Raw genomic sequence first — 17163 nt, 5'->3', positions numbered from 1 at the left:
CACTCGTCTGAGTGCGAGGCTCACCTGACTGCCGCCAAGGCAGGCTGGCTGGCTCCCTCTCCGCCCCTCCCCTGAGCCTTCTGGGTCAGACCAAGCCCTCTCTAGCCTGCTGGTCTAATCCGTGTGCCTTCTGACCCCAATTTGGAGAAGATAGCCGCCTCCTTCCCTCCTTGTCCCACCTTCCCGAGTCTTTTCTCTTTCTGCCCCTGGACACCTGCCTCTTGGAATGCCCTCTTGCTGCCTCAGTGTCTCTGCTGGCCCCACCATGCTCCACACCTGACGTGTTTGCTCACCTGGCAGCTCACCAGTTGGTTTTCACCTCTGACCCCCCCCCTTGGAGGGTTTCAACCTCTCCTCCTGCACTGCCCCCCCCATCCCACCTTGTGCTCCGGATGTCTTAACCATCCCACCCCCCTACCCCTTAAAATCACTTACGCGCACCTCTCCCCCCTCTGGGATTCCCATTTGTGCATCTGAACATCCTCGATATCGTCCCAAAGACCTGGCTGACTTCAAAATTCCCGTGATTCAAGCCTCATCCTGAAAAAGGATGGAGGGCTATTTGTTAATGATCAGCTTCTTCTTATTATCAGTTAATATGGTTTTAAGTCATCGCCCAAACGTTGAAGGGGGGGAGGGATCTTACTATTTCACGTAAAATGAGACTCTGTCTGCATTCTATCTCCTTTCTGATTTCACAGCAGCTTCTGTACTTATCCATATGCATTAATATTCATATTTTTAATGAAAACAGCAGGAAGACTTATTAAAGCTCCATGTAAAATACAATGAAAAACACAATTAGTATCTTCCTCTATAGTCTAAACATGTATCAATAAGGTAAACATAGCTCACTAATTTATTTAATCTCTGCTAACAACCCCTGTCAGAATGCCTAGCCAATATATTCAAAAGACCTTTCTCTTTCTTCCTTTATGTCTATTTGGCAGCTATGAATCCATTCAGCCGGTATTGGCTCGGTGCCCACATGCTCCTCCCAAAGGATGAAACAAAAAGAATGGCAAGCCGTGAAAAGCTAGGTTTACATTTTTTATTGAAGAGGCATATTCACAACTGGGCATTTTCTCTTAGTAAATAAGTAACACTCTATATAAACACGTAGCCTCCGAGCAATCCATCATGCATCCGAATATAGGTGAATATAATGCTTACACAGTATTAAAATAACAGAAACAACCTAAATGTGTACTAATAGGAGACTGAGTAAGTTGATGCTAAGTAAACCTGCAAAAAAGGAACTCATCGCAACCACCTTAGTATGGAAGCGTATCATGGAAAGCTGTTCATGGTTTACAAAAGAGTATATATATAGTATGATCTCATTTTTATGTTAAAACACACATGCATAGCCCACACACATGCCCACCACACACACCCCATAAAAGAACTGGGCAGTTGGAATCCAGAGCCTTAACCGTGACCCCCCCCTCTGGGTAGGGGGATGAGATAGTAGACGTTTTTGTTTTGTTTTTTTCCTCGTGGCTCATCTGCATTTTATAATTTTTCTACAGAAAAACAAATGTTCCATTTGACGTTGTTTGGCATCTTCAAGATGAAAAGCTTGCAAAGGTAACTTTTTCTAACATTGCCATGTGTCTTTTTTGGCCCCTTGCAGCTTATAGTGACTTAGGTTACTACATTATCAATAAACTGCACCATGTGGACGAGTCCGTGGGGAACAAAACGAGAAGGGCCTTCCTGTATCTTGCTGCCTTCCCTTTTATGGATGCCATGGTGAGTAATCAATCGTTGGCTCTTTTTAAAAAATAACTATGGTGTACGTAACATACAATTTACCATTTTAGCCATTCTTACGTATACGGTCCGATGGCGTGAGGTAACTTCACATTGCCGTGAACCTCCAGAGCTCCTATTGTCTCGTGAAACTGACTCTGTCCCCATCAGACCCTAACTTCCCATTCTCCCATCCCCTCAGCCCCTAGCACCACTGTCCTACCGTCTGTGTGGATCGGACCATTCCAGGGATTTCATACGAGTGGACTGAGACGGTATGGCTGGCTGGTTCACCTAACTTCTCATGTCTTCAGAGTTCACCCACGCCGTAGCGCACGTCACAGTGTCCTTTACAAGGACCACGTTTTGTTCATGCATTCATCCATCAGTGGACACCTGGGTCGCTGTTTTGATAGTGCTGTTGTGAACATGGATGTACAAGTACCTCTTTGAGTTTTCTGCTTTAATCCTTTTGGGTGTATAGTGAGAAGTAAAATTGACAGATTATGTAATATGTAATAATTCTATTTTTAATTTTTGAGGGACCCTCATACTGATTTCCATATCAGCTATACCATTTTACATCCCCACCAGCCGTGTAGACGGGTTCCAGTGGACCGTTGACTTTTAACCAGTGCATCCTGTCCCTTTGTTTTATTATGAGAATTGTCTGTATTTGTCAGAAGTTCTGGCAGGAGGCCAGAGAGCCTACTTGAAAATTTGATTTAACTATAAAGATCTTTTCTGATATATTCAGGATCAAAGGATCAGGACAGCTTTCTGATAAACTTACCATTGGTGTGGCTTAACCACCCAAATCTTTTTAGAATAAGAATCTCTTGAATATATTGGTAGGATTTCATTACTTTAATCGCCAGCTTTATACATTACTAAGGGCAGCTCCCTTCCATAGATTAAATCCTTTGTCATGATACTAAAGAGTGCTCAGAGAATGCTTTTTTTCTATTCCTCTGTAGTATAGGTATAAAAGAGACTTAGCCAAAAAAAAAAAAAAAATCTATATATCTATATCTATATATAGATAGCTCCAATAATATTCAATGATGGAAAATAAACCCCTTCTTTGGGCTCCATTTTAAATTACTTTTAGGAGGAGACTTAAAAATATTAATATGGGGGAAAATATGTTAATATGGGGGCGCCTGGGTGGCTCAGTGGTTTGAGCGTCCCACTCTTGATTTCGGCTCAGGTCATGATCCCAAGGTCGTGGGGTCAAGCCCCATGCCAGTGTCCGTGCTGAGCACGGAACCTGCTTGGGATTCTCTTTCTTTCTCTCTCTAAAATAATGTATATGTTAATCTGTACAATTTTTCACCACCCTTCACCCCAAGGTTTATGTAGTGTAGACGCATGAGGTGAGTGGGCATCTGCCTGGAGGCGAGGCCACCGCCCCACATCCTTGGCGAGATGACACAAGGCCAATTGCCCGTGGTCCTTCTTCTCGAGTGTTATCAGCGGTGTCAAACTGCCTGTAGTTAGGTTACTGATGCAGCCTCACTGAATGGCTGCCGGCTTTCCACCGGTTGGCACAGTAACCTTAAATCCTAAACTCATAGTTTCAACACAGAGGCCCTGATGCCCAGTTGGTGTCACATCAGTGTAGGTGCGAGGATCTGGGCATTGGAGCACTGGTACCTGGATTTTCTTTTCCTTACTTATTCCCAAATAAGAAATTTAAGACACATTACCCCTGCCCCCCCCCAAAAAAAAAGAAAGAAAGAAAAAAGGCACAGGGGCGGGATTTCCTAAAACCAGATTCCCCATGGTGCCACGCAGGCCTGAGGAGGCACCACAGTGCTTGAAGTCAGAGAACTGAATGATGTGACCTTTATCACATCCGAAGTAAAAGCCCAGCTTCCCAGACAGAATCTGTGATACTGCTCTAATGCCCACCCACCATCTGTATGGGGACTCTGTAAACACGTAGAAGAATCACGGTTATACAGTGACTTCAGGGACTCGGGACTAAAAGCGAATCACAGACTCTTACGTGCCCCGTGTTCCATTTTCCTTCAGGTGTATTTATTTGCCATGAGAGAGTTTCTAAAACTCAGTATGACACCAGAGCATTGGTGATTAACACCCTTTACTTCTGTGTTTCGTTTATCAACTGCCCCCAAAGACCCAGCAGTAGGAGACTGCTAATAAAAGAACAAAATGGTGAGCACTTATAAAGAGCCAGGTGATCCCTCCCCAAGCTCCCCCCCTACACACCCATACCTGCACCGTGGCCCTGCTGTATTGGTTGGAGAGATAATATTTGAAAGCCACAAGGCTTACCATCCAGATGGCTTTGGTCAACAGAGATAGCCCACAAGCCACTATTTGCAAACGTTATCGACGGTTTGCATTTCTTTCCACGTCTGGCACCTCGGGACCTGTGAGCTGAGGGAGGATGAGCTGCTCTGTGCAGCCCCGACACAGACCTAGGGGAATAAATTGTATTTGTCCGATTGTGTTTAGTTCACATGAAATGTGATTTCTATGTCAGTCCGCATCGGCCTTTACAGGTTAGAGGGATCATCTTTCAACAGATCCTGTCTTGAACTCCCGGCCTCCAAACTCACCTTTCCCCGGGCTTTCCATGGTCTGCTCCCCGCAGAGGGACCTCCCTCGTAATTGCCCTCAAAAGCAAGGTGTCAGATCAGATCCTGCCCTGGCTTGAAAAGAAGGAAGAAGAGCCCTCATTAGAGCCCTAATCAGCTGATGAGAACCCATAATGACTGTAATAACTTAGAACCAACCTGGAGCCCTCATTATAACATGCTTCGTGTAAGGAGGACGCTTCTGCCTTGGCACTCCGACCGCCCCAGAGAGGGAGAGGCGGCGTTTCCTCCGTTCCTGGTAGCCACCCAGCTTTCCTGCCAGGCACGGGGACCTAAGGAGTACACTGGCCTGCGTATAATCTGTCCTAAATAAATACTGTGCAGTCACGGATGCCACTTAAAAAACTCTTGTGTGCACCTAGCCATCAGGCCAAGTTCCAGTCATTTGACCAACTGAAAATTTGTCCTGTGCTCCTAAGGTGTCGGGGGTACAAAGTCTATTTCAGGAACTCCCAGGAAATCCTAACGACCAGAAGTGAGCCAGTGCTGACAGCGTCTCTCACGCCCAATCCTTTTCTTTCCGGCAGGCATGGACCCACGCCGGCATTCTCCTGAAACACAAATACAGTTTCCTGGTGGGATGTGCCTCGATCTCAGACGTCATAGCTCAGGTAAGTGTGGTCTGTGTGCCGCTCAGAGCCTCTCTCTGGCGAGTGACAGAACCCACCCATGTCTCACATTCATTCAGCCTGCCATGCATTCCGACTTTCCTCAGATCAAACGTGGACTTCGGCAAAGGTTTGTCAAAGTAGAGAGAAAGCGAAGCCGTTTGCAGCGTAAGTATGTATAATCCTGCTGGCTGGAGGGTGGTAGGAATTTAAAGTCAGTGGCAGAGGGTTGGGCTCGCACGAGAAACAGCCATCAGGTCCCAGCTAGTACATGTTTGGTGGTCAGAGGGTCACTGTGCACTTGGCCGGACGCACACTTGGCCCTCTGTGTGGCCCAACAGTACATGGTCTGTCCCTCGGTCCCAGAGGGAGCTCTTAGGAATTGCTCTTATGCCACCCAGGGCTGCCATTCACACGTCATTCGCCCACATTTCAAAAGAGCCAGGACGTTGGACCCACGTTGCACGCTTCCTGTTGAATCCAGGCCCCTGGGGTCTGGCACCAACCCTGATTTTCCATTTTCCTTCCCTTCCTCTGCCACTGGGGATACTGCCTAAAACATTTCAGCAGGAAATTAGATCTAATTCCTATAATCTATAAATTAGGCATAGTTCCTGCCATCAGGGGTTTGGGAGAACAAGGTCTTCACAGAGGAGAGGGTTGGACTGATTTCTTAAACTCTTTTCCCAATTCCCAGTTCCATTCTGGGAATGTTTCTAGGCATCTCTGCCTGGTTTCTTCCCGTCATACATGCTAGTCTTTTAGCCACCTTTGTGAAATAATCTACTGTCAGACCGTGAGTACCTCCCTAAAGACCAACAATTCCATTTCCAGATTAATTGCGTTTACTCCGTGGATCACTATTAAAAGTAATTTATGTTATTCCTATGAACACTCTGTGTGTGTGTGTGTGTGTGTGTGCGTGTGTGTGTGTGTGTGTGTTTGCGCACACATGTGCACGCCCGAACGCTGGCTAACATCATTCCTTGATGTATCTTTGTTAATTTTCTTTGTGAGTTATTGGAGAATTTTGTCCGGAGCTTACTTTTATTTAACTCGTCCTCGGAGACATGAACTAAACTGCCTTATTCACTCTAATCACTTCATTTGAAATAAAGGAAAGACTTCTCACGGGCAGCAAGTCGCATCAGCAGCTCCCTGAGTATTTTGAGATGCGTGTTTTCTGAAGGGCAAACAAACAAATAGAAAAGCTGGACTTTGCCTACGATAAATATAGTAGGCATCTAAGGGTGGAAGAGAACACTATATCCCTGAAAAATGCTCTGCTGAGCACGCCCACGGCCCTTTTCCTTCTCTGTTTGAAACCCAGTCCTGGCCGATGCCTGCTGGGAGGGCTCGCAAATGCAGAATAAACATATCTGGTTAGTAAGATGGGAGCTGGATTCAGATGCCATCTGGCCCCCGGCTATTCCTGGTGAAGTAGTTATTTTAAACCTTGTAGTTTAAATGCCTGAGGGAATAAATGCAATTTTGGTTCCTAAGTCTTTTATTACCCCTGCCTGCACCCCCAGCTTTATTCTTCTTGCTCCTTGAAAGCATTTAACTGCCGGATTTGGCAATGAGTAAATAGATCTTAGGCAAAGTCCTTTGAAATACCACCTTAGCATAGATACATAGCAAGCAGTGGCCAATGGTAAAATGAACATGGTTTATAACGTCTTGAATTTCAGTGGCAACTCTCATTTTTAAAAATTTGACTAAGCTAATTGGTGTCTCATCACAGTACAAGAAAGCTCTCGGTGTGGTTCACGCAGGCAATGCTTTTCTGTGCCACTATTACTCTCAATGGTGCTATTATGTTCTAGTAAATGCCAAAGGGTTTATGAAAAATACTGCTGTCTCTGTTATATTTCACAATCACCTGGTCAATATTTGCTCAGTATCAAAACGAGAATTCTCCTGGGGTTGTCAGACCTTACTCGGGCCTCCCGTCCTAGCCCTTGCCTTCTGAAGTTGGCCGAGGGCCCCAGGATGGGAGGCCAAGATCCTAGCTCAGTAATGATGCTGCACTACTGTAAATCCCCTTGCCTCCTGCCTTTTCATCTCAGCCTTCTGGCAAGATCCCACTCCTGAACCACCCTGTGATGCACCTGTCACCACCTGCGTGCAGGTAGCAAGTGCTCCTGCACGAAGTTCAAACAGCGGATGGGGCTCCTGGGTGGCTCAGTCGGTTAGGTGTCTGACCTCTGCTCAGGTCTTGATCTCGCCACGCGTGGGTTCGAGCCCCGCGTCGGGCTCTGTGCTGATGGCTCGGAGCCTGGAGCCTGCTTCGGATTCTGTGTCTTCCTCTCTCTCTGCCCCTCCCCCACTGGTGCTCTGTCTCTCAGAAATAAATAAACGTTAAGAAAAATTAAAACAATAATAATAATAATAATGAAGAAAGTTCCACAATGGGACCGACTAATCAAACCACGGATCCCTAGTCTCCTCACTCACCTCAGCTGACTCCAGTAACTAACTCAGAGGCTTCCGTACCCTCCTCACTCTCCCTGTAGACGAGCTCTCTCCCCACTTCTCTGCAAAAGTTGAAGCAACCAAATTCTTCAACTTCTGGCCACCAAACCTACAAGCCTACCTTCACACCCTGGCATCACTTCCGTTTTCCGCCATTTTAGAAGAGGTGTCCCTTCTCTGTGGTCCAGAACCACTTCTTCCACCTGTGCCTTGGATTCCGTGCTTTCTCAAGAACTTCATTCAGTTTATCAGTGATCCATTCTGTCTCCCCTGGGTCATTTCTCTTAACGTGTAACATTTGAAGACAAGGACAATGAGAAGATTTTTCTGGCTCCCATGTACCTCTCTAGCCACAATCCTCCGTCTTCATTACTTCACAGCCAGACCTTTTTGCAAGAGTGGTTTTCACCCACTGTCTCCATTTTTTTTTTCACTTCTCTTTTATTCTTTTACCGACTCCAGGTGGACTTCCACCCCCGTCAGCCCACCCAAATGGTTCTTGCTAATGACCTTCATGTCACTTAACCCAGTGGACGTTCCCTGTCAACTTCTCAGACATCCCTTCACTCTGTTGACTGCTCCTGACTGCACAAAACGTTCCTTCCCACTGGTACAGCACCACAGTCCTGGTCTGTCTCCTCCTTCTGAAGGCCCACCTCCTCTATTGCTGTGAACATGTGGACCTTTCTCAGCACCTTTCTCTGTCTCTCCTCGCTCTGTTCTGTTCTGTTGGAGAAACATCTAGTTCATGCCCGCCTTCCAGATTGGATACCAAATATCGCCCTCCTCTCCCCATCTGCCTCCCCTCCCACCCGGATGTCTCCTCTCTTGCCTCTGCCTCTGCTCTGACCCACCTCCTCCCTTCCCCACCGCCACCCCTGTAATCCGTTCTTTTTACCTCATCCCCTGCTTGGAAGCTGCTCCTGATGGGGTCACCTGAGTGGCTCAGTCGGTTAAGCATCTAACTCTTGAATTCGGCTCAGGTCACGGTCACGGGATGGAGCCCCGTGTCAGGCTCCACACTGAGTAAGGAGCCTGCTTGGGATTCTCTCTCTTCCTCTCCTTCTTCTCTCTCCCTCTCTCTCTCTCTCTCTCTCTCTCTCTCTCTCTCAAACTAAATAAATAAACATGAAAGAAAAAAAAAACCTAAGAAATTGTTTCCTGGTGTTCTTGAGGTAAAAAACTCAAAATCCTGCTCACGGCCAACAAGGTACTGAAGTCCTTTGGCCTTGCTTCCTCTCCAGCCTGGCAGTCTCCTCTTGTCCCCTTGCTTCCTGCACTCCAGCCACGGGTACTCCGTTCGGGGCCTCGGTAGGGCAGAGCCCCCTTCCGCTGGGGCTTTTCACCTCAGCCCCATCTTCCCCGGGAGGAAACGTTCTGCCTCAGTTCTGGGGAGAACTGCCTCCGACGCCTGCCATTCCTGGCTAGTCTCCTGCGGAGACTGTAGGTCTCAGCTCAGACAGCACCCAGGAAGACGCCCTCCCTCACAGCAGCCTGGCTGTCCTAGCACAGCCACTCTTCCTTCCCTGTGTCAGCGGGCGCTCGCCAGCGCCACTGTGTGATTAAGGTCCCTGCTTCTCCGCTCGACCCTCCGCTCCCCAGGACAGAATTTGGGATGATCTCATTGATCTCTGAATCCCGGCACCCAGTACAAGGCCAGCACAGAACAGGCTCTCACTGGGAAAAATCCTCACCAGTGAGGCCCTAGGTTCCCCCTCAGAAAATAACCCAATATTTTCGGTGGCTATATCAGACTCAGAGTCATAATTCTGGACTTTAATTGCAGAAGGCCCCGTGTTATTTTACTTTATTTCATTTCATTTCATTTTGAGAGAGAGAGCGTGCGTGCAGGGGAGCGGCTAGAGAGACAGGGAGAGGGAATCCCAAGCAGGGTCCCAGTTGCCAGTACAGAGCCCAGCACGGGGCTCAAACTCAAGAACTGTGAGATATGACCTGAGACGAAATCAAGAGTCGGACGCTTAACCGACTTAGCCACCCAGGCGCCCCTGCCCCGTGTTATTTTCAGTTGGCAAACAATACAATCCACAGTGATGGTGTCAGCTCTGTGACAGGTGCTGGGCCACATGGCATCGAGCTATTAAACGCGCAGGGAGGCTGTGAGAGCCACTGGGCCAGTGCTTCCCACCTTCCCTCGGTCCCAAATAGCCTGCCATGATTCTCTGGCTGTTTCCTGTCATCGCCACACTCACTCTTCTTTCGGCCGAGTCCCTCTTTTTTCCGTCACCTCCACATCCTCCTCCGTGGCTCTGCTCGGCAGGCCTCCATCTTGCATGGCCATCCTGACGGCCCTGGGGGTCTTTCCTGGACTTAGCAGCGGGGGGATGATCCTTACGTATTCATTTCTTGTACAGTGAGTTTTCAGTCTCTGCACAAGGTCATCTTAGTTTGCTCTGTACGTTTTCTAGCTGCCAAACGTTCAGCTTGTTGCACATGCACCAGTGTGAGTTTGCATGGCGGCTCCTTAGAGGCATCTAATGCTTTAGAGACATCACTGCACATCTTGGCCCCATCACAAACCCCCTGGTCTTCTGTTTCAAACACAGTGCGTCCTTAGCAAGGCTTCCCCAGCTGGTGTTCGCATTTTCAGTTGACATTTGATAGTTCCACTTGGAAGGAACAGGCACGGAGCCAGGTCCGGGCATCTTGACTTCTATCACTGGGCTCTGCTGTATCCTCCGAGAGCGTGAGTGCGAGTGTGAATGTGGCCTGACTTGTGTCCATTCACATTGTCGGTGCTGCGGGCAGCCTGGTGCGTCCACGTGGCCAAGCAGTGCCTCTCTCTCCTGCATCCCCGGAGGCTCCCTGTCCCAGTCAGCCTCATCTACTGGGTTTGAGAAGGACAGCCGGGCACGAGATTCATCGATGCCGTCAACAAACCACCTCTAGCATCTGATGCTTTTACTGCGTTCAGAAGCTTCTCTGTATTACCCTGCTTTTCTGTGTGTGTTCCCTACAGCAGCGGAAGGCACTCATCCAGTTAATCACGCTCAGTCTCCAGCTTCCTTTTTAACTTTCTGTCATCACTGATCTCTTGGCACTGAAGTGATCAGGATAAGCCTCCTCTGGTCAGGATCACTCGATGGCGGTATATTTTGCATGCCTATTGTTCCACAGATATTTGGCCATTAAAGTCGCTCTAGCTCGGGGTGCCTGGCTGGCTCAGTCGGTAGAGCATGTATGTGACTCTTGATCTCAGGGTTGTAAGTTTGAGCCCCACGTTAGGTGTAGAGATTGCTTAAAAATAAAATCTTTAAAAAAAAAGAAAAGTCGAGGGGTGCCTGGGTGGCTCAGTCGGTTAAGCGTCCAACTTGGGCTCAGTTTGTGACCTCACGGTTCATGGGTTCGAGCCCTACATCGGGCTCTGTGCTGACAGCTCAGAGCCTGGAGCCTGCTTCAGATTCTGTGTCTCCCTCTCTCTCTGCCCCTCCCACCTGTCTTTTCTCTCTCTCTCTCTCTCTCTCTTTCTCTCAAAAATAAATAAACATTAAAAAAATAAAGTCAGTGTAGCCCAGGAATCGTCCCCCTCCCCCATTACTTTATTTTTGCACTCAGTGTGCTCAGTGCTCTCCTGAATGTATGAATCCCCAGATGGCTCTGGACAGAGACTGGGCTTCTTGTCTGAGCTTTGCAGACGGGAAGGTTAAATACGTTGTTAAATTTGTTGTGGGGACTCTACAGTCGGTAGAGATCAATACTTGATTATTTTTTTCAATCCCTCTTGACTATTTTGTTGACTTATTCCACTTCTATATGTTTATATTTTAAATTTTAATCTGGCTTGCCTTATAATAATTAACATTGGTGTCTTTTGCAGCATTTTTTTTTTTCAACGTTTATTTATTTTTTTTGGGACAGAGAGAGACAGAGCATGAACGGGGGAGGGGCAGAGAGAGAGGGAGACACAGAATCGGAAACAGGCTCCAGGCTCCGAGCCATCAGCCCAGAGCCTGACGCGGGGCTCGAACTCACGGACCGCGAGATCGTGACCTGGCTGAAGTCGGACGCTTAACCGACTGCGCCACCCAGGCGCCCCTTTTGCAGCATTTTTAATGAATTGCATCTTGTAAATGTTAAATGTGCATTTTTCCATAGACATCACTGATCACCACTACTCTTTCCTTGTGGGCTTAGGGCCTCCCGTGTGGGTTACCTGTGCGCGTCGGGATCCAGGCTCAAGAAGGGCAAACCTCTGCCACATCTTTTGGGAACCTAGGAGCCCAAAGTTTCCAGATATTTTTTTTTTTTTTTTAGCAATAACCTTAACGAGATGTGCAGTTACCTTCAAAGAACCTTCGTGGTGAATACGGCAAAATGATCGTGTGCCCTTCCGGTGAACCCCAGGCATCCGACCCTGAATTCTGAGAGTGGCCTTGAGCCTCAGCCCAAGTTTCCGTTCTCCTCCTCAACGTCGGGATTTTCACTCGGAGATGTGTCTCATCGGGGTGCAAGAGGGTGGACCGTGCTTCTGTCGACGGGCTCCACCTTCTCCCCTCTGACTTGCTCTCGTTTTCCTGTCTCTCAGGTCGTTTTTGTAGCCATTTTGCTTCACAGTCACCTGGAATGCAGGGAGCCTCTGCTCATCCCCATCCTTTCCTTGTACATGGGCGCCCTTGTGCGCTGCACCACCCTGTGCCTGGGCTACTACAAGAACATCCACGACATCATCCCCGACAGGAGCGGACCGGAACTGGGGGTACGTCCTTAGAACTCGCCGACACCCCGTCTGTGCCTCCGAGGGCGGCCGAGTGCTGCCCCGGCCCTTTGCGAATTGGGGGTATCCATACAAGGAGCACATGCTGCAAGCTGTCAAGTGCTAGGTCGTGGCCACAGGGGAGACGGTTGGAGAATGAAGGGCCCCTGGAGATAGAAGAGGTCTTAGAGGCCACTGTTCAGCCTCCTCCGTTGCATATCAGGGAGACTGAGGCACAGTGAGTCAGGTCAGGCTGAGTAGGTGTAGCGGTTTCGTCTTTTCTTACCCTCTGTTGTCAAAAGTCAGTCATTCATCAAAATGGAGCTCCAGTGGGGCAATCCAATAGCGCACGGTACTTATATATTAATCAACAAGTGTTTTAGGACCCGCAGTACCTTTAAACTCATATTTGGGTTGTTTTTAATTTCACAGCAGGGCCCCAGGCTTTGTTTATACTTTCCGTACGGGCCAAACACAGTTGTGCATTCACGTACCTTCTGTGGAGTGAGCAGAGCCTACAGGTACCGTGGAGGGGCCCAGAAACATTTTAAACAGGGTCTCTATCCTCAAGCAACGTAGTACACCTCATTTGGTAGCTAAGACCAACACAGAAGCGACACTCAGACGTGGATCCAGGAGAGCACATAGACCTGCAGACGGGACACAAGGGCCACGGAAGCTGAGAGAAAGGAGATAGCGGTAAGGTCTGAGACGCTCCTGGATGGAGACAGAGCTTGGCCTGCACCTCCGAAGTTGAGTCGGATAGAAACAGGGTATGATCTTACACCAGTGGCCCAAGCACTTTTTCATCATCAGTGTCAACAGCATCTGATTTATGTATATGCTCATCTGTTCTACCTTCGTTATCGGGTGTCACTGGGCTGTGTTTCCATCTAGCTGTAAGGTAGATATGCCTGGTTCCCTAAGGGCCCGGAATAAGTCCCTGATCCCGCCTTTGACCACAGGTTACCCCTGTCATGTCAGAACAATAATGACGTTGACCACTTACCTCCATCCGAGAGGGCAGGCCGTCAATAAAATCTGATCTCGTTGTTTCCATCACTAGGAAAACCACATCAAATTGGTCTTGATCGTAACAATCCGTCTCGTAACATTGAGCCACCAGCAAAGGGAAACCAGAGCGGCTGACCTGGTTCCATGATGTAACCCTTCACCTCTGAAGAATCAAAATCATAAAATCATAAAAGCCAGGCTTTAAAGACTGCACACATCTTTACTTTGTAGAATTCTTAACAAACCACATTTTCTTGACCGTGTTCTTATTTTTACGCTTCTGCACATTTACATGACTTCTGTGAGAGCTTCGAGAATAAGAATCTTCGTCGTTGATTTGCACGGTGCCCAAATAATTAGGCGCATTCGTGACCTGATGGGTTACAAAATAAATTACAGTAATTTTTTTACTTCTGAGAGTTACCTCTTACAGACGTGGCTTCTAGCCAGTCCATTTGATGACTTAAACAAAAACTAATTTCCAGCCTGCTTCTCAGGCCATGGAATCGGGGTCTGCCTGAGTGTAGAGCTTCCCTCTTTGGAAAACAGTGATGTGGATCCATCATACTTAAATGTGTGTTTTGATTTCACAGCAGCTTGCCAGCCGTCTGAGTTAATTTCGAGTAAGACTGTACGTTTTGTTTTCATTCAGATTGGCTTGGCTACAGAGGCTTTCCTTATGCCATTTTTTTTTAAGTACAATGAATTGACGCATGATTGACATCAGAAGGAAAAGCTTTGGCTCTGAAGTGTTTCTCCTGTTCTGCTTCTAGAGCCTAGTGACCCTTTCTCTCCATTTCTTGACACAGGGGGATGCAACGATAAGGAAAATGCTGAGCTTCTGGTGGCCCCTGGCTCTCATCTTGGCTACACAGAGAATCAGTAGACCGATCGTCAACCTCTTTGTTTCCCGGGACCTTGGTGGAAGTTCTGCAGCGACAGAGGTAGGGCACTTTCTGGGGATGGGGGGCCAGGGCGGGGAGGGGGAGGCTTGTAGTCACCTCATGAAGAATGGGGGCGGGAAGGTGGATGCAAGCTTGTCTCTGATCCCTCTTGAGAGCTTCAGTAATCCTGTGGTATTAAATTATGTGACACATTCACACTCAGAAGCCATGAGGGTCTTACAATCATAGCGTTTCTTCCTTATTTATGAGTATGGAAGGAGACAGCTCCTTCATTGTTCTCATTGGCCATTTGAGAAAACAGAGGCGAGGACACAAAACTAGCAAGAAGCTGGGCTGGCCTCAGAATCCAGATTTTCCGCCTCCCGCCCAATGGCCTTTCCGTTTTTCCGCGGAGTCGGCATGATGCTGCTTCACTGTGGTTGCCGAAGACCAGACACTATGCCGGGCACAGCAACGAAAACGCCCGGACTGTGAGGGCCGGTGCCTCCATCGTGACCCCGGCCTCTCTCGCCTGTTCATGCTCCGCCTTCCTACACATATGGCCCAGCAGTCACGGCCCTGCGTGCTCTGTGGCAGTCTGCCCTCCTCCGAATGAAGACCTCCCTCATCTACTCACTCACAACTCAAGAAATATATCTGGAAACTGGCAGCTGCTCCAAAAAAAAAAAAAAAAAAAAAAAGAGTTGAATCATTTTTTCCATCTCTCAAGGATGGGATGAACAAATAGGGCTACTTCGTTCGTTCCCTCCTCTGCTGCCTTCTGGAGAATCGATTCCGTCTCCGGAAGTGCTGGTCCTTCAGGAGGGCTGGTGGCTGCCCCTGAGGGCCTTCTGGTTTTGCTCGTTGCCCTTGAATGTGTTCTCGGCATGTCTCCCGCCCGGGGTCTCGTGCCAGTTTCCATGTCCTGGGAAGCAGCTCGTGTTGGCTTAGGAAGGGAAGCACATAAATCCCAAGCAGGACACCTTCTCCTGCCTCAGTTTGTTCCTGGATTTTGTGTTTTGGATCGTGAAGGTCGTCATCTTGGGTGGCTCCTGTAACCCAGCAGCTTTTTCAGTTAACGACTTCAGTTTCAGTCGCACAGGAAAAGAAAGCACGTGACCCCCATCACTTCTGTGCCAGAACTCCATCATCCCCTTTAAAAAAAAAAAAAATAAGGCAAGTGATGTATTGGGGCCGTTTCTGTAGTGACCTCCATGACCTAGAGGCCCAGCACAGAAGGTACAGGACCACGGTGATTGACCATCTGCTGTGTGAGGGCACTTTATGCACATGGCGTTGACTCCCCGCAGCCCTGTGTGATGGATGCCGTTACTCCCACGGTTCTGCTAGAGGAACAGAAAGGGGGTCTGAGCGGGTCCACACTTCACGCCGCTGGTAGGTGACCAAGTGGAGGTTTGACTCGGGTCTACCACTCTACCCTCACAGCGGTTTCTTCACCCAGCGGGGGACTCACTTCATGTTCCAGGCATCGATGTTATGTTCATTAAAATAGATGAAGGCTGAACTTCTCTTTTACTAGCCAGCTAGAGCTGAACTCGCCAACATGTGGGGTTCAATGCTTTGTTTTCATACCCCTTCCTTTTCATTCACATAGGAAGAGAAAGTCTCATTTCCACGGAAGAACGTGTTTGGTTTCCTGTAAGAAATATTTAGTCTTCTTAAGTTAAACATCAAAATTAGGCTATCCTGGCTGAACAGATTAAAAGTGAGTTGAGTTGGAAGGAGGGGGCCACAGAGCCACCGCCAGTCCACCCGCAGGAACAAGATGGAGGCATAGAGGCGGACCCTGAGCAAAGACTACCCAGAGAGCAGAGCGGGCTCAAAATCACATGTTGAGACTCCAGAACTGGGCTAGCCTGGAGGGTTCCGTTCGGCTCAATGGAAAGAGCAAAGATCCTTGGTCTGGTGGGCCTGGGTTCAAACTGTAGCTTGTCCAGCCCACAACCCAGAGCTGTTTCTCTTTGGATTCATGTAAAGAAGATGCATCCTCCTGGACTCCATGCACTACCTGGGCTCCTGTACCCCACTCCCATCCATGGTCACAGTGGACCACCTGCCCCTTCCCCGCTTCCCCCGGGGCTGTCCTGTGGCTGGCCAATGCTTGTCACCCAGTGTGCGGTTATCTGTCTGTGGCGGCCACCCCAGAGATGGCTCATGCAGCCACGGGGCAAACAGCAGCTACTGGAAATTCTCTCGGGGATGTGGGCGCTAATTCTGCTGGCTTTTCCTCTTGTAGGCGGTGGCAATTTTGACAGCCACATACCCTGTGGGTCACATGCCATATGGATGGCTGACGGAAATCCGTGCCGTCTACCCTGCTTTTGACAAGGTGAGAACCCGTGCGGCGTGGTGCCTAAAACACACTCTTTAAAACTAGCTTTTGATGGACAGGCATCTCTGATGAGGAAAACTTTGATACTTCCCCGTCTCACCTCCCTCTGTAAGGTTACCGTGGCGTCGAGGGGGTCAAACGTAATTGTGAAACAGTTCCCTCAGGAAATAACAGAGGCTGTCCAGCTCACCCTGATGCCAGTTCTCCAGTGCCCTCCGAACCGTATCCGCTTTTAGGTTGTTCCTGTTGAGGTACCATTAATTTTTTTGCGAAGGGAAAATAGACTCTCAAGAAAATTGAATACGTTGGATTTTGCCTCTGTCTTTTGTTTATTAAATAAAACTAAGACTACACTGACCTCAGAGCAGATGTGAAGGAACAGACGGGGTGGTGCGCTTGAGCTCCTAGGCTTACGGAGCTCGTTCAACACTTGGGACCATGCGCGCTGAAGTTGTCCACACCGCCGACCTGGGTTCAGGTTGGTTTGGATGCAGCAGACTTACTCCAGCTGAAAGCCTCTGTTAACAACAGCTCTGCCCCCTCCGCGGCTGCTGTCATGCCCTAGGGAGGCACATAACCCTTCAGACTTGCAGCCTGTGGCCCGGGGGGGGGGGGGGGGGGGGGGCTGTCCTACCAATCATTTAATTCATGTCTATTTCATTAAAGCTTAGTTATTTGAACCTATAGACTGTTACAGCAAAACATACCCCCCCCAAAAGATAGTATACGATGTTTT

The 17163-nt window shown here is 48.5% G+C and overlaps 1 protein-coding gene across 2 annotated transcripts in view; it reads left to right on the top strand.

The window, feature by feature from the left end:
* The window catches only part of ANKH (ANKH inorganic pyrophosphate transport regulator), a 139128-nt gene that overhangs the window by 87819 nt on the left and 34146 nt on the right, over nt 1–17163 (top strand). Inside the window, exons 3-7 of one of the 2 annotated variants that reach the window (XM_086676327.1) lie at nt 1637–1755; nt 4910–4993; nt 12009–12179; nt 14000–14134; nt 16332–16424. In XM_086676327.1, coding sequence (XP_086532453.1) covers nt 1637–1755; nt 4910–4993; nt 12009–12179; nt 14000–14134; nt 16332–16424 — 602 coding nt within the window. The remainder of the gene's footprint in view (nt 1–1636; nt 1756–4909; nt 4994–12008; nt 12180–13999; nt 14135–16331; nt 16425–17163) is intronic. The other variant, XM_086676329.1, reaches the window with a different exon arrangement.

This window comes from Puma concolor, chromosome A1 (assembly GCF_028749965.1).
Source record: "Puma concolor isolate L17-30 chromosome A1, mPumCon1.1.hap2, whole genome shotgun sequence".
In the NCBI taxonomy this organism is placed as follows: Eukaryota; Metazoa; Chordata; class Mammalia; order Carnivora; family Felidae; genus Puma; species Puma concolor.
Note: the sequence above shows the minus strand (reverse complement) of the source record. Positions and strands in the feature narration are given on the sequence as shown.